Source organism: Diadema antillarum, unplaced genomic scaffold (assembly GCF_040938485.1).
Source record: "Diadema antillarum isolate AM-2024a unplaced genomic scaffold, OU_Dant_1.0 seq00000847_RagTag, whole genome shotgun sequence".
Taxonomy (NCBI): Eukaryota; Metazoa; Echinodermata; class Echinoidea; order Diadematoida; family Diadematidae; genus Diadema; species Diadema antillarum.
Window position 1 is genome coordinate 717,910 of NW_027271721.1, and position 20,643 is coordinate 738,552.

Below are 20,643 nucleotides of genomic sequence, written 5' to 3' on the forward strand. Positions count from 1 at the left end.
GGTTAGAATTAGGATTAGATTCAGGGTTACAATTAGGGTTAGAGTTAGGGGGAAGGGTCTGGGCTAATTTTCCATGGAACAATTGTTTTAGAACCTACAATCAAATGTAATAAGCTAACATTACATGACTAGTTATGGGTAAAAACCAAGCTTACCTCGGCAGGAAGACTGGTTTCTTTGTGAGCTGTTCCCTCAGCTCGGGCGAGATGCTCTCGGAGAGGACAAACTTCTCCACGTAGTCCACCCACTTGTCAACCTCCACTGGGTCATCACTGGGGTCCTCTTCAGTGTCCAGGAGCTCAATGCACAGCTTGCTATCACTCTTTGCCTACAATAGTGGACAGAATATGGGGTGGACCTTCAATTATGGAACACATGACATCAGTCTCAGCTTTCAGATGGTAAATACTCATGAGCTGGAAACTCTTCCCATTATGCATTCTTAAAAAGAATAGAGTATCTTTCTTCATGCCTATAATCAATACCATACTCCAAATCATACACTGTTTACTGGCCATAGATAGTTTATTTGTATTCAAGCATTTTCTCTCAAAGACAAATAATCCATAACAACTTGTAATGCAACATGGCTTAAATTATTTTTTTTCTTCTCCTTCATCTTGCATATTGAACTTTGTTCTTCATCCAACATGAGATAAACATTCGTTAGACAGCCTGTCTTGTGTGGTGTTGTGTATTACTCACTGTTCAGACAAGGCAGAAACCCAACCCGCACAGCAGTATTGATCATCTGTGATGATCACTAAAGCCTAATTCTACTAAGAAGTGATGTATGAGAAGCACGAACCAAAGGTCAGTACTAGTGTACAGTATCACTTCACCAGAGCTAATAACTGAAAAGAATACCATACACGCAATACAACTCATTGTTCGCTATAATACAGTAGTGCAATTGCAGTGCTCATTTCATGCTGCTTAGATTTCGTTTTCAGTTGGGTAACAAGAATGAGTTATAATGTTGACCAACAATGACATTTCATGAGATATGGAAAATATTGCATCCTGACTGGACTGTTGACTTGTGCTTTATATGCCATTCTGTATTTCTACCCCAATCCCCATCTAGGCTTACCCTCCAATTCATACAGAGATAAACGTTACATTTTTCATGAGTAGATTGCAAAAGATGCAGCACATGACAAAATGAAAGAAGCTTCAACTCACATATGTAACCTTGAAGCAGTTCTCCTCAGACAGCAGCTGCTCAGCCTTGCGTTGGTACGATGCCTCCGAGTTTGCTCTGACCGACATGGTGGCCAGACTTCCGCCCGTCCCACCGGTCTTGATCTCGTTCATGAACAGGTCTGTGACCTGCTGGCACGTGTCCTCTGTCACTATGTGTTGTAGCTGTAGCGATTCAAGGAGACAGACAGTCCTGTGAGAACACATTCATTTCTCATACCCTTTTCCAAACTTGTGAGCTTATGATGCAGCATGCCTTTCACTTACCGGCTTTATCAATGGAAAAAAAATTATGAGTTCCATATTAATTGCATTAAGTTAACTGCTTCTGCAACTTTACCGCAGATATCAACCGTGCCATCTTGTGTACATGCAAAAATCATTTATAATACTTCTGTCTGCCAAATACTATCACTTACTTATTGCACATTAAAAAAAAAACATTTGTTTACAAACACATTTTTTTTTTTTAAATAGCAGCGTACGTGCATGCATGTGACCATGTGTTACATCTATTTTATGTGCATAACTTTTGTTACCCTATAGTTGTACCTCAATTAACATGATACAGTGCACTCCCGTTATAACGAACACGGTTATAACAAAATTCCGATTATAACGAAATTCTGGTTACAATGAAGTAAAAATTCAGGCCATAACATTATCCACTCTATGTATTTTTATTGTTTATCTATCTGGTTATAACAAATTTTCGAGATAACAAAAGAAAACTGCCGGTCCCGAGGACTTCGTTATAACGGGAGTCCACTATACTCCTAGCACATGATACACTCCATCCCTCCTACAATGCCTCGAGGCTCCTCTCACCTGTCTGACCGTGTTGGTGACCACCTTGTCCAAAGTGAAGGCCATGTAAGCATGGATACCAAACATCTCCCTCAGCTGGTCCTCGTACGTCCCACTCTCAATGTTCCCATCCAGAAGACTTCGCACCAGGTCCAGCAGAGAGTTGTAGTACTCACTGGGGTCCAGCTCTGAAGTGGATTGTTGTAAGACAAAGAGAATTAAGCCCCCATGGAGGAGAGCGGTCTTTTTGTAGCTAGAGCAATTTAGCACACACTGTAAAACCAGAAACATTTGCAGCATGAAGCTTTTCTAAATTGGAGCTGATGGCCTTTTTTGTGGAATGAAACTTTCATGAATTGCCACTGCATTTACTGCTTATGTAGACAAGAATTTTCACATTCCTTTTACTTTTGTAAATCTTGGCTCCTCGCAAAAAGTTTCATGCACGCAAAAATGTCTGGTTCTATGGTATCTTCATTTCCACCTCAAGCTCATCCCTGCACGTACATGAAGATGGCTTGACGTTCTGATGTTCACTTTCAATCGGCAGAAACATGACAATGTTTCATGTATACAGTTCATATGACACTCATATTATGCCAATACAGCATGCAGACAAAAACTAAATTCAAAGAGATCTCATAGCCACATGCCGCCTGCCCCGCAACCCAGGACACCTGTAGCAGGATCGAGTCATGTTTAATGAAACAACAAATTATGGATCACTCTAGTGGAAGGACAGGAAATGAATTGTCATAAAATCTGCCTCGCATGACTCTGGTAGGGAAGGAAATATGAGAGGGTATGTGCAAAGAATTACGACAATCGAAGGGCCAACTCACGAGGCTGCTTGAGGCCCAGGGCCAGGGCAGTAGACTCCTTGGCTGCCCGTCTGTTCAGGCCACCCTCTGTCTCCATGATGACATCACAACGTTTCTTCATCTTCTCCAGCCTCTCACACAGAATGTGGTACAGCCGAATGAACAGGTACCAGTTGTTATTGACAAAGAACAACCGATACGAGTCGGGCTGCGGAAAACAAACAGGAAAATAATTGACACATGTAACTACAAACAATCTAAAATAGGTGTTCTTTTTTTTTTTTTCTCTTTGATTTCCATCACAAAGTGGGCTGGTAGTCTGAGCAATGAGACATGTAAACAAGACTATATCAAGGTTTTTGACAGAAATCTGGACAGAATTTCAAACATTCCATACATTCCAGTGAGAAACAGGGACATGCAGTCACTATACCTTCTCTATGTCTTTTTTTATCTTACACTTTACTCTTTGCAGCATTCATGGAAATTTTTTTTCTAATGAAGTTTGGAAACATGTGGACAAAGACTACAATATCACTGCTTTTCAATACGACACAATATGGGTACTTATACAGCGCTCCAACAGTGAGTGAACATGTATCACATCAATTGCATACATTGACCAACATTAATTTCCCTGTGCCATTACAATTATGAGAGAAAAATAAATATTCAACAGAAGCAGTTCAAATTGGTGGTGGATTATGTGGCCTCTGAAGACTGTCATAATGTGGCTTCTGATGACTAGGAAAAGTGTAGACTTATGTAGTGCTTTGTGCACACACAATTACAGGGAATGCTAGTACAAACAACTGAAACAACGATCCGAGAACCTCCGCATATTAGCCTCATTTCATACACTGCTTGATTAACCCGTTGAGGACGAGTCCCGAGTATACTCGGGCAGGTGTCTATGGGAAATGCGTGTTGTAGCAAAGTCAGTCTGTCCTCAACAGGTTAAAAACTGCACTGAAATGCTATGTCTCATGAATCATAAATGCAAAGATGTTTCGTCACACTCACAGATTCCCAAATACTTCTGTCGAGGGGCCCGTTGACAATCTTCGTCTTTTTCACCTCTGTTTGTTCTTTCTTGCCGCAGGATTCCCCTCCTTCGTCGGTATCCATATCTGCAATGAGAAGATGAACAATAAACAACAGTCCAAGGAGGAAGAATCTACCTTCAGAAAACATCTTCATTCCACTACTTGGGGGGATCGCATGCTAATTAGAATTAAAAAACTGATTAAAGTCAGACATCTCTAAGCCATCTTGCACAAAAATCTCCAGATACACTAAAAGAGTAGGTTCAGTTAAGTATACTCGAACAATAGCATAATAATCTTCGTCTGCGGCATATTTTACATTTGTACTATTCACTCTGATTAAGATATTATCAAGGAACAATCTGCAATACATGATCAAAATAGGCAACTCCTACTACTCCTGAGTTTATAGATCTCTTTGAGGGGGAAAATCTGAGCAAAGACTGGATTATTTATTACACAAGTGGATAATTATCCCATCAACTGACTCACAACCAAACACACAAGTTAAATGAGGCACATATCCCTTTCCGAAGAAGGAACGTCAAAGGCTGCAAACCTGCCAGCCCTAAAATTCAGTAAATACAAATAAGTGAGTGAAAAAGTGAGTGAAAATGATGCAAACATAAGGATTTTCACAGATCTTCCATACATCACTACTAGCAGGCGTTGATAAAATTAGGAACACAAGGTTGAACGAAGCTTCTTCTTACTAAGAAATTGGAATGTCCCTATTATTATGGGAACAGTTGGCAGGTACGCTACTGCATGTGGTATCAAGAAATTGGAATGTCCCTATTATTATGGGAACAGTTGGCAGGTACGCTACTGCATATGGTATCAAGAAATTGGAATGTCCCTATCATTATGGGAACAGTTGGCAGGTACGCTACTGCATGTGATATCAAGAAATTGGAATGTCCCTATTATTATGGGAACAGTTGGCAGGTACGCTACTGCATGTGGTATCAAGAAATTGGAATGTCCCTATCATTATGGGAACAGTTGGCAGGTACGCTACTGCATTTGGTATCAAGACGAATGAGATGCTTCTTACCTTCATCTTCATCCTCATCGTCTGATAACTCTCCTCGCTCTGAGAAGGTGAGGTCTGGGAGGAAGTGGAGCAAGAGCTGCTTGATCTTCTGCTTCTCACTTTTGTGGATTCCTGGGATTAGTGGGAGAGAGTAACGAAGGGAAAAATACTGCTCACTCTGTCTGGAGGTACTGAAATACATTGGAATCCACATTAACTGCTGCCACATAACCATCTGTCGACGCAATGTTAGTGAAACTTTACGACAAGTCAGGGCAGTTATCACAAGTGAAAAATGAAGTAAGCAAGGCTCCACTGCATATATTCTCAAATATCAGATAACAGATTTCAGATAACAAATTTCAGAAATGCAATGCAAAAGACTATTTTTTTTTTTTTTTTTGGGGGGGGGGTTGTATGGAAATGTGAACCCAGCTTACATTGAATATTTACAATACTTAAAGATATCTTGGAAATACAGTACTGTATACGCTGTTATTTTCGCGTTCAGATACTTTCGCGTACAGATATTTTGGCGAATTGACGCCGACGCTAACGTAAATGCACTGTTACCCTAGCGCATGGAGATATTTTCATGTGTCGTTAAATTTGTAATATAACTGTGATTCGCGAAAATTAAACCCTCGCGAAAATAAAAGCTGATACAGTATACTATGAGTCAGTAGGTGACAATGGTAGTAGATAGGTGAGCAGAGTTGGAGGGCTAAGCATCTCATACCTGTTTGCCTCTTGGTATGATGGATGATAAGTGAGGAGGCGTCCTCCATGATGTGCTTGTCCAGGAAGGGGAGAGAGAGGTGTGATCCTGTCGCACCTGCTCCATTCTCCCCGGCACTGAGGCCCTCCTGCCTCTCGTAGAATATGGCCTCGATCTCGTTCAGCAAGCTCTTCGATCTCAATGCCTGGAAAGATGAAAGTCACAAGGTAAAAGTGGGATACCATATGAGACACATTCCAAGGGGTATAAAAAATTGTTTCCCCCACACAACATACCAACTAGCATAGTAGTGGGTACCAAGTTGTTAATTTTCTGCCTTCAATTCTGAAAGATTCTTCCTTTTTTTTTTAAATCTCACCAACAATGTTTTACCCTATCATTCAACATCAATCTTCTGTTACCATACAGTCATTCTCTTCCATTATTCTTAATCTACTCTATCATCATAATCAAGAATTCATTCAGCAGTGAAGAAGACCTAGCAGAGTATCTGGAGTAGACGATGAGGATGATAAAGTACCTTGATGTCATTCTGCTTGAAGTTGAGTCCCTGATGATCCAGTGATTTGAGGTAGTACTTCTCGTTCTGCTCTCTCCAGATCTTGTTGAAGTTTCTCTGGGCTTCCCTCCACTCATCCTCCTTCAGTTTTAACCTAAGACAAGCAAAAGTCACATCATATAACAAGGTGAACTACTACAAAATATGAATTCAACCATCATCCTATCCTCAACAACACAGGGAACAAGAAAACCATGTATAAAACCTTGACAAACCAGGCAGTGCATCACAGTACATCTTAAAAAGAAAAGGAAAAAAAAAATATTATTCGAAGTTATTACCTTTTGAGAACCAGTGGTACAGCAACTGCAGGGTTCTTCTTCAAACCTTCAACGATATCTGGTGCCTTGTCTCCATATATTCTGTAAGGCAACAAATATACAAATAATTTTACAATGGTACAAAATCTATACATAGCAAGTTTAAGTCAAATGAATGGGAGAAAAGATTCTCAAGAGGTGAATTTTCTCCATATGACATTTCATTTGTTTCATTTGGGATTACTCAAATAAAACAATATGAAAGTGAAAATATGACTGAAAGAGGGATTTTTTTTCTTCCCACTGAAAATATGGTCTTCAAAAGGCGCTCTTATGAACAGTAGGGCAGGTGTAAGTCCCCATACCCCCATGACTCTGAAAGGTCCTGGGATGATAGTTTAGGCAACACTGACCTGTGGATGGCTTTCCTGTGGATGACTTCCGAGGTACCTCCCAGAGAGTTGTCCAACCTGAATTTGGAGGCTTCCTCCGGGGACATCCTTGACAGCTTCTTGGCGACGTGTTCGAGGACACGGATGGTGTGCGCATTGATCTCAATAACAATGTCCAGCTGGTAGTGAAAGAAAGATACTGGTCAGCTGTCTTTCCCTGTCATGCCCATTACAACACAACACAATTGTTTCTAATTCACACTGTTAGAGAAAATATGTTAGAGGACGAAAACAAAAAATCTTTCTTCTAAATGACACGAATATTATAGATCTTCTTACAATGAAAAATAATTGCTCACTACACTCTATAAAATTCACAGAAAAAAATACCTGAATTATGTTGTGTACTGTAATGTACATCTGCTACTGCTCAACTTTCCATAGAATAGAATAAATTGAAGTAAATTTCTCACTACTTGTCACAAATTGCAATAGAACTTGTATGTGTCTTGGGTAATTTAGGACATACGATGGAGGCAATGATATGCATGCATGGTAATGTTCTAGTTGCCTTCTACACCGAGTCAAGCAGAGACTTTTGTATATCAGATTTCCATTAAAATGTAACAATGCTGGCAACAAAACCACCTGATCAAAAACTTTACAATACAAGGACTTCTAAACCATTGAGAGATTGTTGCTTGACTTACCTCATATCTCTCGTCCTCACATCTGTAGATGTGCTCTTCATACTGCGTCTTCCGTGATGCGACAAACGTGGAGTCCTCTGACCAGGAGGGGAAAGACACCCAGGTGTCGTTGATGACCTGGTTGCAGAGTGAAGTACGCCCACCGCATTTGGGCTGCTGGTAGCTCTTGGGAAGAGCTCGATAGCTGGCACCACATCGTTTGCAGTTGGAGAAGTCTACAACGGAAATCAGGTTGTTCATTCAAATCACTTGATTGATGTTTTTAAGTATCTCACATGCAAAATTTGTAAGACTTGCTACCGCTAACTGGTATACCAACATCCTATTTACATTTTGTCAAGTTGCACAACATACACAAGAGTCTACCTGCAAAGGTTGAAAATGCAGAATGCTAAATCGTTAACTGATGATACGCTTGATGAGCACAAACACAGATGATATTGGGAAAGACTTGAAACAAGTTAGAGAAGCAGCCACAGATTTCACCCATGAGATTACAATAATAGGACATACCAATTTCAGTGTAGAGTTCTCCTTGTGTTCGTTCCTTTGGTTGGTGAGGTGGTTCAATCTTGTCTGATTCCTTGTAGCCAAGAAACTCCTTAAACCATCGATACAGCTCTGGAAATTTGCTACAGCACAAAATTGAAGTATATTATTATTGTTAGTAAAGCAACATAAGAATGACATAAGTATGACCAAGGTTATACTCCCTACACATCGCTAAATTAAAAAAAAGACTGTTGTAGAGTACTATACACATTTACTTAAATATTCTAAAACTGCTACAAAAGAAAATCTAACATGTGACAGCAATGATATCAAATATCTAATTTTTTGTTTGTGATATTTTGATGCGCAAAAATGTATGTATTGCATTTAACATTCACTGAAGAGTCTTGTAGATCATCATCTGTTCCAAACTACAAAATATCTCAAGGCTTGCATTGAAACAGACTGACATTTACACAATTCACAGTTACTAGGATAACTTACCCAAGGAATGGATTGACAAGCTGCACAAGCTCTGCTCTGGACACGATTTCTTGGTTGAACAAAACCAAACACCTCAGAAAGTTGTCATACACCTGCTGACTGTTCAAGGCTTTCCGAACCTATTTTTAAAGAAGACATATAAGCCAAGATTAAGAAAGGGGAACAGTAACATATGGAGTTTGTGCAACTTAGACTAAAATGTATATAGTAAAAGTATATAGATAAGCCTTAAAATAATGATATATGTAGAAGGAATACACGCACACACAAGAATGTGAAAGCCTGAAAAATGTAAACTAACCCCATAAGATTGAAACTCTTTTGAATTGGCCTTCAAAATTGTGGTCATTAAAGGCTTAAAAATGGTATGTTGGACAATAGCTCTTGTTTGCATGGACTGTTATCGATCACATGCTAGTTTACAGACATTCAGAAATATAAATCCTACTACTCATTTACTCCCAACTCATGAAAAATATAAAACAACGAAAAACAGAATAAACTTCAGCACTACGTATTTAGTACCAGAAGCACAAGACATTAAAAACAAAGCTTTCCAGTAAAAACAAATACACATATATCTTTAAAAAAAAAAATTGTACAGCATCAACTACATATCTTTGCAAATGTTCATTTCTATATTTCTCTGCCTCATGAAGGTGGTGACTCAAACCAGCCAAACTACGAACATCACCACATAGAGAGATGAGTGTAAGATTCAGAGAAAGGTGAGACAGTCTGCATGAATACACTCACCTTATCAAAGAATGCAAACTCGCTGAGACTTCCATGCTTGCCTGCTTCATCCAGAGAAATGTCTTTGGTCGGACCGATCTTTATTTTCTGTTAAAACAGAGAATAGGGGATGTAGAAAAATTGTCAGTATATTGGTTAAAGAATGACAACTGCCTATCAAAGTTTTCATCTTGACATAAAATTTGGGACTACTCTATCATGCAAAGAGCTACAATTGCAAATTAAGTCTTGGGAAAACAAACTTTTCAATTACACACTATAATTACAGATATTTTTCTATGGACAGCACAGTTATGATCCTATGAGGAAGCATTATCTTTGTTAATTTCATTTATTCTAATTTTTTTTTTTTTCAAACCAGTATTACTTCTTTGTGGCAAAATACATTAAAAAAAATCTCTAAATACATGACAAAATATCATAATTAGCATGTATTCTCACATTTATTTGTTACAGCACAAAAACACAACATTGTTAAAGAGAGGGATGAGAGTGAATCATTGGCAAGTCTACCTTATTTGGATGGTGGGATCCTTGACTTTGTCTCTTCATCTGGCTGCTGTGCTTGGGGGTGGGGCGGGATTTCTTCACTTCTGTGTGGTCTGTGTTGCGCACAAGCATGCTTGACAGGTTGTCCTGGAAAAGGTATCAAAAGTATCAAACGTGATCAGTGATGATAGAATGTACAGACTGCTATCAAGCATATAAATATATTCACACTGGATTGTTTATCATAAACTTACTTTTAGATCTCTGAAGTAGATATGTTCTGTTCATTCAACTGGATTCATGAAGATTGCATCTAGTGGATACATTTTCAATGTACTTTTTATACCAATATCAAATTTTGAACTTTAGCAAAAATATGATTTAATGCCAAGAGTCTTTAAAGGATGGAAATCTGAGGGTATTAGACAGCTGACATGCATAATTCATCAAATGCAATATCTTTAATGTGAAAGGGGAAAATGAGTCCAAGCATCTTCCACTTTGTTTGATACATATCAAACACAAACTGTAGATGAGGTATCAATAGCACACCAACACACACCCAAACCCACAGATATGTGAGAGTGCTAGAAAGGCATATTTTGGGAGGAATAACAGTATTTGTACCTTTCCTGCACAAGACATGTGTAGTAATACAATTTGGTGAAAACATCATTTCACACAAAACCCGTAGAATTTTTGGCAAAAACAGGACAAAACACTGTACAAAAGCAACAGCTGGTATCTCTGCACATCCAAAAATCTTTTTATATTTAGGATCTGAGTACAAAACATACGACAAACACCTTTACATCTGATGCAAACGAGCAAGGAAATTATCCCAACTACATTTATTGTGTCAATCACGGACATAAATCCTCACATACACCACCACTTCACATGTGTCATACAAAAAGAGGACATACACACACACAAGCACACACCGAGAGAAAAGAAATGCATTCAATAATTACCTTTTCCATACTCACCCTCCCCATGACGAAGGAGGATGCTAGGCCTGCAGCCCCATTGGCGTCAGGCAGGAAGTGACCAAACTCTTGGAGGAGGTCTTCTTGGTTTTCAAAGAGCTTGGAGACTTGGCTGAAGACCTGTGCTTCAGTGAGGGAGGGCTGGTAGGTTCCCCCGGATTCCTTGACGGCACGCTGCTCCTTCTGGTACGTGTGCAGGATGCCCAGGAAGGCCTTGTAGATCTCTGGCTGGTTCTGGAATCGGTTCTGTGGAGGCAAACAGGTGGTCAAATTAAAAGAATGTGGATTCATTGGTTTACATATGTTTCTGTCAACCTGTCAACTTACTGAAAATGTTCCTGTTAGTTGGCATGAACTGCCTATTCTATTCGCAAATATAAATTACTAAAGTATTTCATCATGTCCCTTTCTTAATTTTGGTACTAAAGTAAAGCCACACCAGATATGACATTCATGCCTCTTAATTGCTTTTCAAACAACTGCTACTGATGCACATCAAACAATTTTAGTATGTTCAGTGTCTACTTGGAACTGTAATTTTGCCTGATTCACAGCCTTATAATGCTCAACTAGCCAAAGTGTATACCAGTCAATGTCACAAGTACTATCTTACATTGATATCGTTCCAATGCAGTACATGCTAAGAACTGCAAAATCAGCACAGGGAAGTTATTTCTTTACATACGTGCACACAAAAGCTATATGAATGCACATCCACAGCGATTCTCTCTCAATGCAGTCTTTTACGGAGACTCCGGAAGTATAAGAAGCATATTCAAAGTAGTTCATAGTCATGGAATCTTAGTTGTAAATATGGTACGAAGACACAGATACTTAGAGGCAGAACAAGAAGATTTTACAAAGGGGTACCTTGATTTTGTTGACGTAAGTAATTGCATGGTTGAATTCCACAGGCTGCCCCGTTCCACCCCCTGCAGCTGTTCCACCAGGTCCTCCAGCCCCTCCATGACCCAGCTGTGACTGGACAGGGCTAGTCTGAGCTGCAGGAGGAGGCTGGGAATAGGTGTGACCACCAGCGGCTGCCTGGTTCTGTGTGGGATGGCTGCTGGCCATGGGATGGTGGCTGGGCTGCTGAACGCAAGGTGAAAAACATGGCTTTTATACGTGGAATCTGGACAGTGAGGTCTTGCAAAATATGAATGTTATATAATCTATGACAAAATGGACAGGTTCATGAGCTTACATGTGTTAGTGATTGCAAAAAGACTGCCTTTGATCATTAGTGATAAAAATCATCAAAATAATCAATTCTGGCATTAAAAAAGCATGTAAAAGCCAGGTTGCATAGATTTGCACAAAATTTATTTTTTTCATCTACCTAGATGTCAACAATGAAGAGTGCATAAATATGTCTCCATTTATGACATCATAACTCAAATTGTCTAATTTTCTGATAAAGAAGCAAACTTGAATTGAACGCTTGTGCAAGGGTGTGAAAATTGGAAAGCGGCAGATTACATTTTTATTTTTCACATACTCTATGGACTTTAAATGTTAGAAAAGTCTTTACATGTGTATGTTAACAAATCACGTCAACACAAGATGATCACAAGTGGAAGAGAGGACCTGAAAATAGTCTAAAAGAAGCTGGTTTGTACATGAAAGGGCCCAACATTTGATTATGCCAGGGACTGAATTTAGGCTTTTGCCTGAAACTGGCATCCCTGAAAAAAAGTTTACATATGTTGCAGTGGTATGCTGTCTGTGCAGCTCCAAAACATTTCAAACTGCCCTACTTTGTAGTGCCTGAGAGACAAATATTCCTTACTTTTGTGACAGTTGCTTGTCCATAGGGTCCTGGCAGTGTAGCCTGTTTGGCTGTCTGGGACACTGTCTGTGGCTGAGAGCCCTGTGATGGTGGACCTTGGGCCTGACCTATAGCTGATGGACCATGGGCCCCCGCAGGCCCAGAGGACTGGGTGCTGGTTGGTTGCAGACCAGTAACTGTCAGAAGCTGAGAAAATAATAATAGAAAAATACTCATTATAGCACTGCAATGTATATAAGAGTAAACATAACAGCATGTCCACAAAATTGATTACGGGCAGAAGGACGGACGGAAGGACGGACGGACGGACGCTACGACGGACCGACGGACACGAGAAGGGGATAAAGACTTTCAGATATGAAAGCTGAGAGACACTTGCAAATGTTTTGGACTACTTGGCTTCGGAAGTTATGCAGACTACGTTCCCCCTGCCTCACTTCACTTTAAAATGATGTAAATTCATCATATCTGTGAAAATTCCAGACTCGGTTGTGCCTGAATGGAATAAAGTTATGCCACACTTTCACAGGTTGTCATCACACATAATTAATTACAACATACTTCTGTGAGTGTGCATATTTACTAAGTGATGAGTTTTATCGTATGTCTGTCTTTAAAGAAGAAATCCATCCCTAAAATACATAAATTTTTCTCTTTTTTGTTAAGTTTATTCATTTTTGGGGTGGATTTCCTCTTTAGGTTACGGTTTGCATACATTTCCATTTTGTTAACAAAACTATTATTCACAAATAAACATGGCTTCAGAAAATGAAAATGATATCAAATGGAAAGTTCCAAAAAGAAAATTTCTGTTTCAAAAAGACATGGTTCCTATCGCGAAAGATCAAGAAAGTAGGCAAACACATTCTAATATGTGAAAAGGAAACTCCCTAAACGTAAAGTATACCAACATTTTAGGCATCTATTTCACAATACATAATAGCGATGTCTGTACACCAAGTCATTTAAAAGTAACATAAACAGCTTGTACACTCCAACACTATGCTTACACCTTCACTTCACTACTTTTTAGTGTACACTGTCCATACCTTTGGTGTTGGGTGGCCAGGGGTGCTGACATTGATTTGCGAGGGGTCATTGGCCTGAACTTCAATCTTATAGCCTGGCGGCAAGAATGTGTTGAAGCCCACGATCAAGTCAGGATGGCCTTTGAAGAGGTTGGACACACGGTTGATGACACCTGGTGTATCGATGCTGCAAGTACAAAATGAGTAAAAGGTTTTTATTAAAACTATACAGAAAATGTAGTCTTGACTTTCACAAGGGAACACAGCTATATGAGTGACTGCACAAAACCAAGCAAGGAAAACAGTGAAAATAGACAGTTTAATGGCTATTGTCTTTGTTAGTCTGAGGTTTTGAATCATCCTGATACACAGAATTCCCAAAATATACATACTATTTCCTTTCTGTCGAAAACTGTCAATAATCTGGGACAGCTTACATGCTTTGAATCAGGTACAAACTGGTACAATATTCATCCTTGAAAATGTTAAGATATCAGTATGATGAAATATAATCCTGAGAGCATTATCACCTCTGTGACTTGAATTCCTTCATAATGTCCAAGAAGTCATTGTAGACCTGGGGCTGGCTACCAAACTGGAGCTTGACCTGATCCAGGTAAGACAGGGCATCTTCAACCTTCAATCTCTGGTACTGCTGCTGTTGCTGCTGCTGCTGCTGCTGCTGTTGTTGCTGTCCCTGGACTTGAGCAACATGTGCCTACAACACAAAAACAGCATCCAGCTTGCCTCATTCCATATTCATTGTCATTGTGACCAACAACATGGAATAATTTTCCTTCTCAAAATTTAATAGCAATTTTAGTCAAATGATGTACAATTCGATGTAATAAAATTGCCAAACAAATGACATTTTGTATAGCCAGGAAAATAGTTCCCTAAACAATATTCAAATTATTTCTTGCTAACTATCTATTCTGATCAACATCTGAAAAACAACTACTAATACCTTCTACTTGGTTTCATATGAAAATAAAGTAAGTTTCAGTTGAACAAAAAGGTTATGCACCGACAAAGAAAAAAAATACAAACAAAAACATAATGAACATTACCTGCCAAGTATGAAAACTTGGCAGTTAATCACATTATGAAATGTGTGATGCTTTAGATAAATGAAGTCACTCATGACCACTCATTTCTGTTGACTGATGGGGAAGAAACATACTATTCCACCTTATCTAAATAGTCCATTGGATGTAATATTTCTGTAGCAGGTTCCAATGATAGGCATACAAACTACAATTTTCATTATCTTCATAATTATTACATCTTTTTAGTAAATTAAATATTGTCATTACTATCATCATCATTATCATTACAACTGTCCAAATACCGGTAATTGCTTCTGGACAAGCCATGCATAATAGTATAGAAAGCAGACCCCCTTTCACAAACAAAACAAAACAAAACAAAAAACTTACAGAGAAAAAAAACTTCACACACACACACAACATAATGAACATTACCTGCAGAGTATGAAAACTTGGCAGTCAAATCACATTATCAAATGTGTGAAGCTTTATGTTTTATGCTTTATAAAGTGTGTGAAGCATTATAAAATGTGTGAAACACACATGAGGAACAGCTACCTGGGACTGTGCTTGAGCTTGATGAATAGTCTGCTGCTGATGGGCAGCTGCCTGTTGAGGGGTGGGGTGGCTTGGATGGGGGTGGGGTTGATGATGAACCCCACCATGATGGCTCACTGGTTGCCCAACTGAAGCCACTCTGTCCGGATCAAACATTGCAAGAGACTCATTCAAGCACATGCATGAAAATGTGATCAAAATGTATCACAGAGATGTGTAGTATCTTATTAATTAACCCTGAAAAGAAAAATCTCACAATGCTATTTTCTTTTTAATTTGGTCATGCACAATACCCCCAGAATTGCATTTATATCACTGGATATGGCAGTTATTCATTATAAAGAAAATCTGTTTGCAGATTTTTTAAACCAACAATGATTTTTTTACTACATTGTATTATCCATGTCATACATGTATAATGCATATCTTTGTTGTTGTTTTTCTAAGTACAAAGAGTACTAGTAATATGAGACGTGAACAGTGTCTGATCCCACAAATGTGGAATCAAACATGTGCAAGAACACATTGGTATAAATAACATTGGTAACATGGTAAAAAGAAAAACCGACACTACGCTTAACATCACTGAAAACTGTTTGGACAAGTGGAACTGGATTTCACATTTACACTGTACATTGCTTCTTATTGTTACCTCCTTTCAGCATTACAATGTTGTTGTAATCTGTAATTAGTTATAAAGTAATTGCCCAGTCTGCATCTGTGCATAGCTTACAGGAAAAGAGAAATACTGTCAGAACTTACGAATAGCCAGGCATTGCTTGGTAGTGTAACCCACTGGCCATATTCTCAGATACACCCTGCTGCTCAAAGACGGGTACCGAGGGTGCAAGAGGCACACGCTGGTTGCCTATCACCCTCTCCACTGGCGCAGTCGGGTTGACTCGCTGGGGCGGGAACGCACTCTCTTGAGGTTCCACACCAGCACGTTTCATTCTGTTTTGACACTGGTCAGGAAGAGGTGCGAGGGCTCCTCTGCCACTATTCCAGGAAAGGGGGAACAATTAAAAAACAAAACAAAAAAAAAATTATTCAAATTCCTACTACATAGAAGGAATGAAATCTCTCACTAGCACAGCCATCACTTCCAGTGGTTTACACAGGCACCAGCAGTGCATCGTCAAACTGCCCTATTCATGAAAGACTTTAAATACTGCCAGGTCATTAGCAATGCACCCATCTCCCAAATGAAGTCACCCTCCTATGCTCTTTCTTATTACTGACCATCATGTACAACAATAGAGAGGGTGGCATCCACACAATTTTCTGAAAGTAAAATCAGAGAAAAATCTATTGCACTGCACAAAATATAATACTCTTAAATTATGCCTTGGCACTGCTAGCATATTAGACATTAAATAATTTAAAATATAACATTATGCTTAATACTGTCAATGATCTTTTCAGCCTAGGGTCAGTGAAAAATAAATATCAGGCTGGCAAAAAAAAAAAAAAAAAAAAAAATCCAGAGTAAAATTTTGATGGCCCAATGTGGTAAATACAATTTTAATCCAACTTTGTAGAAATAAAATTCCACAAGTGTTTACCTCATCATATACCTTTCAAGGATACTGCTTCTTCTAGTGTGACTCAAAGAATTTGAATTCTGCGGGGCAGGCATCAAGATGATGCATAAAACATACTGCTGTACACCCACCCGTATCAATGAAGTCGCATCAATAAAGTATCAATAAAGTCGCCCTTATTCATTCAGCATGTAAGCTTCATGTACAGCAGTGCATTTTTTTTCAAGGCTGCAGGGCCAACTGAACCAGCACTCGCCCTTATTCATTCAGCATGCAAGCTTCATGTACAGCAGTGCATTTTTTTTCTTACAACATGTAACCATTAGCTCAAATGTCGGGAAAGCCAAAAAGACATAAATAAAAAGCCGTATTTTCTATCAGCCAATTGATACATTATTATCACTTTTGAATTTTGTAGTGCTAATGAAGAAATATAATTAGACCCACTACTGTAGTCATGGAGGTACATGGAAAGGAGAGTCAGATTCAATACAGTACTACAATGTACAATGTACATGTATGTCACAAAAACATAATGATATGCTTCCTCTGCTGCTCTACAGTATCATATGGGGTGAGGCTTTTATACTACATTTCATGGCATTACAGCAGCAAAAGCATATCTATTAAGCTGAAGCATTGGTCACGATCATCTTACGGTCCATCAAATGAGTGCATATGAACAAACTCATATATCCAACTAGTTGGAACCAGCAAACCCATATATGATGTGACATAACACAAGGTCATCATAAAACGCTAAGCATTGTTTTATCTGAACTCCATTTTCACTAGGCCTCAATAACTATTCATAGACAGTGTACCTCTTTCCTGCCGTTACACATTCAATGCAACACACGTTGTATCTATCACAGTGGCAGGTTTATAAATGTTGAGGAATTTTACAAGAAAATGTATAGCATTACAATGGACTTGGGATCTTTGGATCTACAATACTATTTATGGCATGTCTATAGACACCTGTGTGCATGGTGTGTTCTACCAAGAAAAATTAGAAGCAACAGACTCACTGGAAAGCCTAAATGATCAAATCATGAGAAGCAAGCATCAAATTGGGTAAATTAATGACTTACATGATGGAAGGCATTTTCAGATACATGAATGAAGCATTTAGAAGTCAAGCATACTGTATGACAGCGTAGTTGTGCGTTCAATATTTTGATGAAATCGACCCTTCTACTCAGAATACCTACAGTGTATATGACCATTTGCTTATGGGTTCCTTGTGCAAATGAATAACACAAGTACATTACACATATTTATTATTCTGTAATGGAATAACACTGTTGGAGGTTTAAGAATGCCATTTTATTACTGCAAACACAAATATTCTATTGCACTTTGATGTTTTTAAATATTCTGTTAAAAGAATGAAATATGACATTAACTACAGTTCAGAAGACAGCACTGGCAGCGACTGTACAAGCAGATACATTGTACATAATTATATGTACATCTGAACATGGTACTATATATATGCAGTCACAGGAGTAACTTGTGCACTCAAGGCAACATACAAGTTGTACACCTGTACCTGATAGACAGATACATGTATGCAACCAGAAACAAGAGAGTTCCTTTCCCACCCACTCTCTTCATTCTACATTGTACATCCTTCCCATTACACTCTTATTTTGGACATGCTGAAACTTATTTACATAGAAATGCATCAAGCCAAAATTCATCTACCTAGCTTGGTACAACTACAGCGTACATATAAAGTACAACACAGGAGTCTTGCCCATTTGCCAGCAATTCAGTGCACTGATGTCATCTACATGTGTCGTCATCAGCCTGACTGAGCATGTGACACGAGGGAAATACCCTCCTTTATATTCATGAACTTAAGCGCTTTTTATATCTGGGGAGTTCTCACAACACAGGAAAAGACCCATTATTGCGAATCCTCACTTTGTACCTTAATGGCATTCATAAATTTGAATTTAAACGCCATTTATTCATTCTTTTAAAAAAAAATCAAAACCTTTTTCCTCAGTTGATTTTGAAAGGAGAGTTAGACAGCTTCAAGTAGCAAAAAAACAAAAACAAACTAAAAACAGAGACTGAAAAAAACACATCCAAATGAAAAAATTAAAGATACATTATCAGCTCTTCTTAACAGCATTGTATGGGAATAGCAAAGACCTCTTTCAGCTGTTTGTGGTGGTTATTTACAGTCAAAGCAAACCATGTTGTACACCTTTATAGCACACATAGTAATTCAGCTTTAAAACCAAAATCCTCTCTTTGAAGTTAGAAATAAAACAAACAAAAAAGCCAACCAAAGGAAGCATCTCATTTCACAGTCAAAATATAACCAAAATGATACCTACATGTACACACTTGTATGTTCGGCCAATTATTCAAATTCAAAACACCTTAAAAAAAAGAAACAAACAAGCATTGAACAAAATGAGAAAATAAGTCAAGGTTGACTACTTGTACAATGTAGCATGTTACATCAGTCTTTGAACGCTCAACAGTGATGTCTTCTAGGTAATGTCTTGTTGTCTTGAATACATAGGACACATACATGTAGTACACATGAATGTGACAAATTCACAGCAGGTCTCAGATACACACGTATATCATTGATGCCAATTGAGCAAACACTAGACCATATGCGCATATCATAAAGTGTGATTCACTGTGTATTTATGAACAAAACCAGAACTCATGTCATTTTATTTTCTGAGTCTACTAATAACTACTGTAGATCGGGATTATGGTGCACACTATATTTACTCGTAGTCAAATAAAGCCTGTACAAGTCCTCATATCTGCATCACTTGTTTCTAGAATACATTCGCATAGATGCCAAGTTCAAAAAATTTTTGTGAGATTTTCATGACTTGGCATCTCGGCGTACCCGCATGTATGTGAGCGAGGGACTGAAGCGACCACGAGCGAGGGGAGGGTGTGGGAGAGGAGTGTCCGCCCTCCCATGGAAGGGAGCTTTTTCAATTTTTAGCTCTTAATGGTGCGATACAGGAGTGACTATCTTTTACTTATTTTGAAAGACAAAAGGGAAATATGCCTTCAATTGCAACTCTTACTTCAAGCTATGCTCCCGATGCGTGAGAAAAATGGGTGCCGTGCGTGAGATCGTGAGACTCACGCAGAATACGTGAGACTTGGTAGCTCTGCATTCAACGGATTCAATCAATAATATGTTTCATGAATAACAGTAAATATCCAATTATTGAGTGTGTGTTCAGGTTAAAGTACAGACCAGGAAACTATGGTTTAGTATCCATGTTTATTTCATGTATGTTTCTTCATACATTCCATGAGGGAGAGTGGGAGGGTACAAATGAACATTAAAAAAAAGAAAAAGACACAGCTTTTGCATATATGGGGGACCTGGGTAAAACAATCTTGAAGAGAGATGAACTTCAATACTATGGAGAGAAAAGAAGGGAGAGAATGATGTACAAAACTCAGGGAACACAGCATTTGCTATTCATGAATAATTGAGAAAGAAAGGAACAAATTGAGCATAGTACAGAGAAATCAAGATAAACAAGAGGACATTTTACTAATGTTCACTCATAATCTCAAGGGACTGTATAATGCATGTGGAGACTGAATGATAGAAACCACAAATTATATTTTATGTACTGTATGTTGTGAGGATTAGCATATGTTTACAATGACTTGTTAATTATTGTTTTAATTTAAAATTCTTTATCTAATCATGCCACATGCATACATTGTACATGTATGTTTTGATGTAAAGCATGACTACATTGTATTAATAAACTGTTTAGTCTGCTTCATACACTTATTTTCAAAGCCGGAGTGCGATTGCAGTTAGAGAATGACATTGACAATGATGATAAATATACATT

The 20,643-nt window shown here is 38.5% G+C and overlaps 1 protein-coding gene across 1 annotated transcript in view; it reads right to left on the reverse strand.

Moving 5' to 3' along the window:
- The window catches only part of LOC139740307 (paired amphipathic helix protein Sin3a-like), a 33,975-nt gene that overhangs the window by 4,609 nt on the left and 8,723 nt on the right, over positions 1-20,643 (reverse strand). The window contains exons 2-23 of the mRNA XM_071650893.1: positions 15,990-16,226; positions 15,228-15,366; positions 14,151-14,338; positions 13,642-13,807; positions 12,593-12,778; positions 11,674-11,892; positions 10,789-11,049; positions 9,839-9,961; positions 9,326-9,412; positions 8,570-8,688; positions 8,087-8,205; positions 7,574-7,788; positions 6,885-7,042; positions 6,493-6,573; positions 6,173-6,305; positions 5,653-5,836; positions 4,935-5,045; positions 3,855-3,961; positions 2,853-3,039; positions 2,032-2,198; positions 1,186-1,368; positions 156-328 (exon numbers count right to left, since the gene is read on the reverse strand). Coding sequence (XP_071506994.1) covers positions 156-328; positions 1,186-1,368; positions 2,032-2,198; positions 2,853-3,039; positions 3,855-3,961; positions 4,935-5,045; positions 5,653-5,836; positions 6,173-6,305; positions 6,493-6,573; positions 6,885-7,042; positions 7,574-7,788; positions 8,087-8,205; positions 8,570-8,688; positions 9,326-9,412; positions 9,839-9,961; positions 10,789-11,049; positions 11,674-11,892; positions 12,593-12,778; positions 13,642-13,807; positions 14,151-14,338; positions 15,228-15,366; positions 15,990-16,180 — 3,497 coding nt within the window. The 5' untranslated portion in view covers positions 16,181-16,226. The remainder of the gene's footprint in view (positions 1-155; positions 329-1,185; positions 1,369-2,031; positions 2,199-2,852; positions 3,040-3,854; positions 3,962-4,934; positions 5,046-5,652; positions 5,837-6,172; positions 6,306-6,492; positions 6,574-6,884; positions 7,043-7,573; positions 7,789-8,086; positions 8,206-8,569; positions 8,689-9,325; positions 9,413-9,838; positions 9,962-10,788; positions 11,050-11,673; positions 11,893-12,592; positions 12,779-13,641; positions 13,808-14,150; positions 14,339-15,227; positions 15,367-15,989; positions 16,227-20,643) is intronic.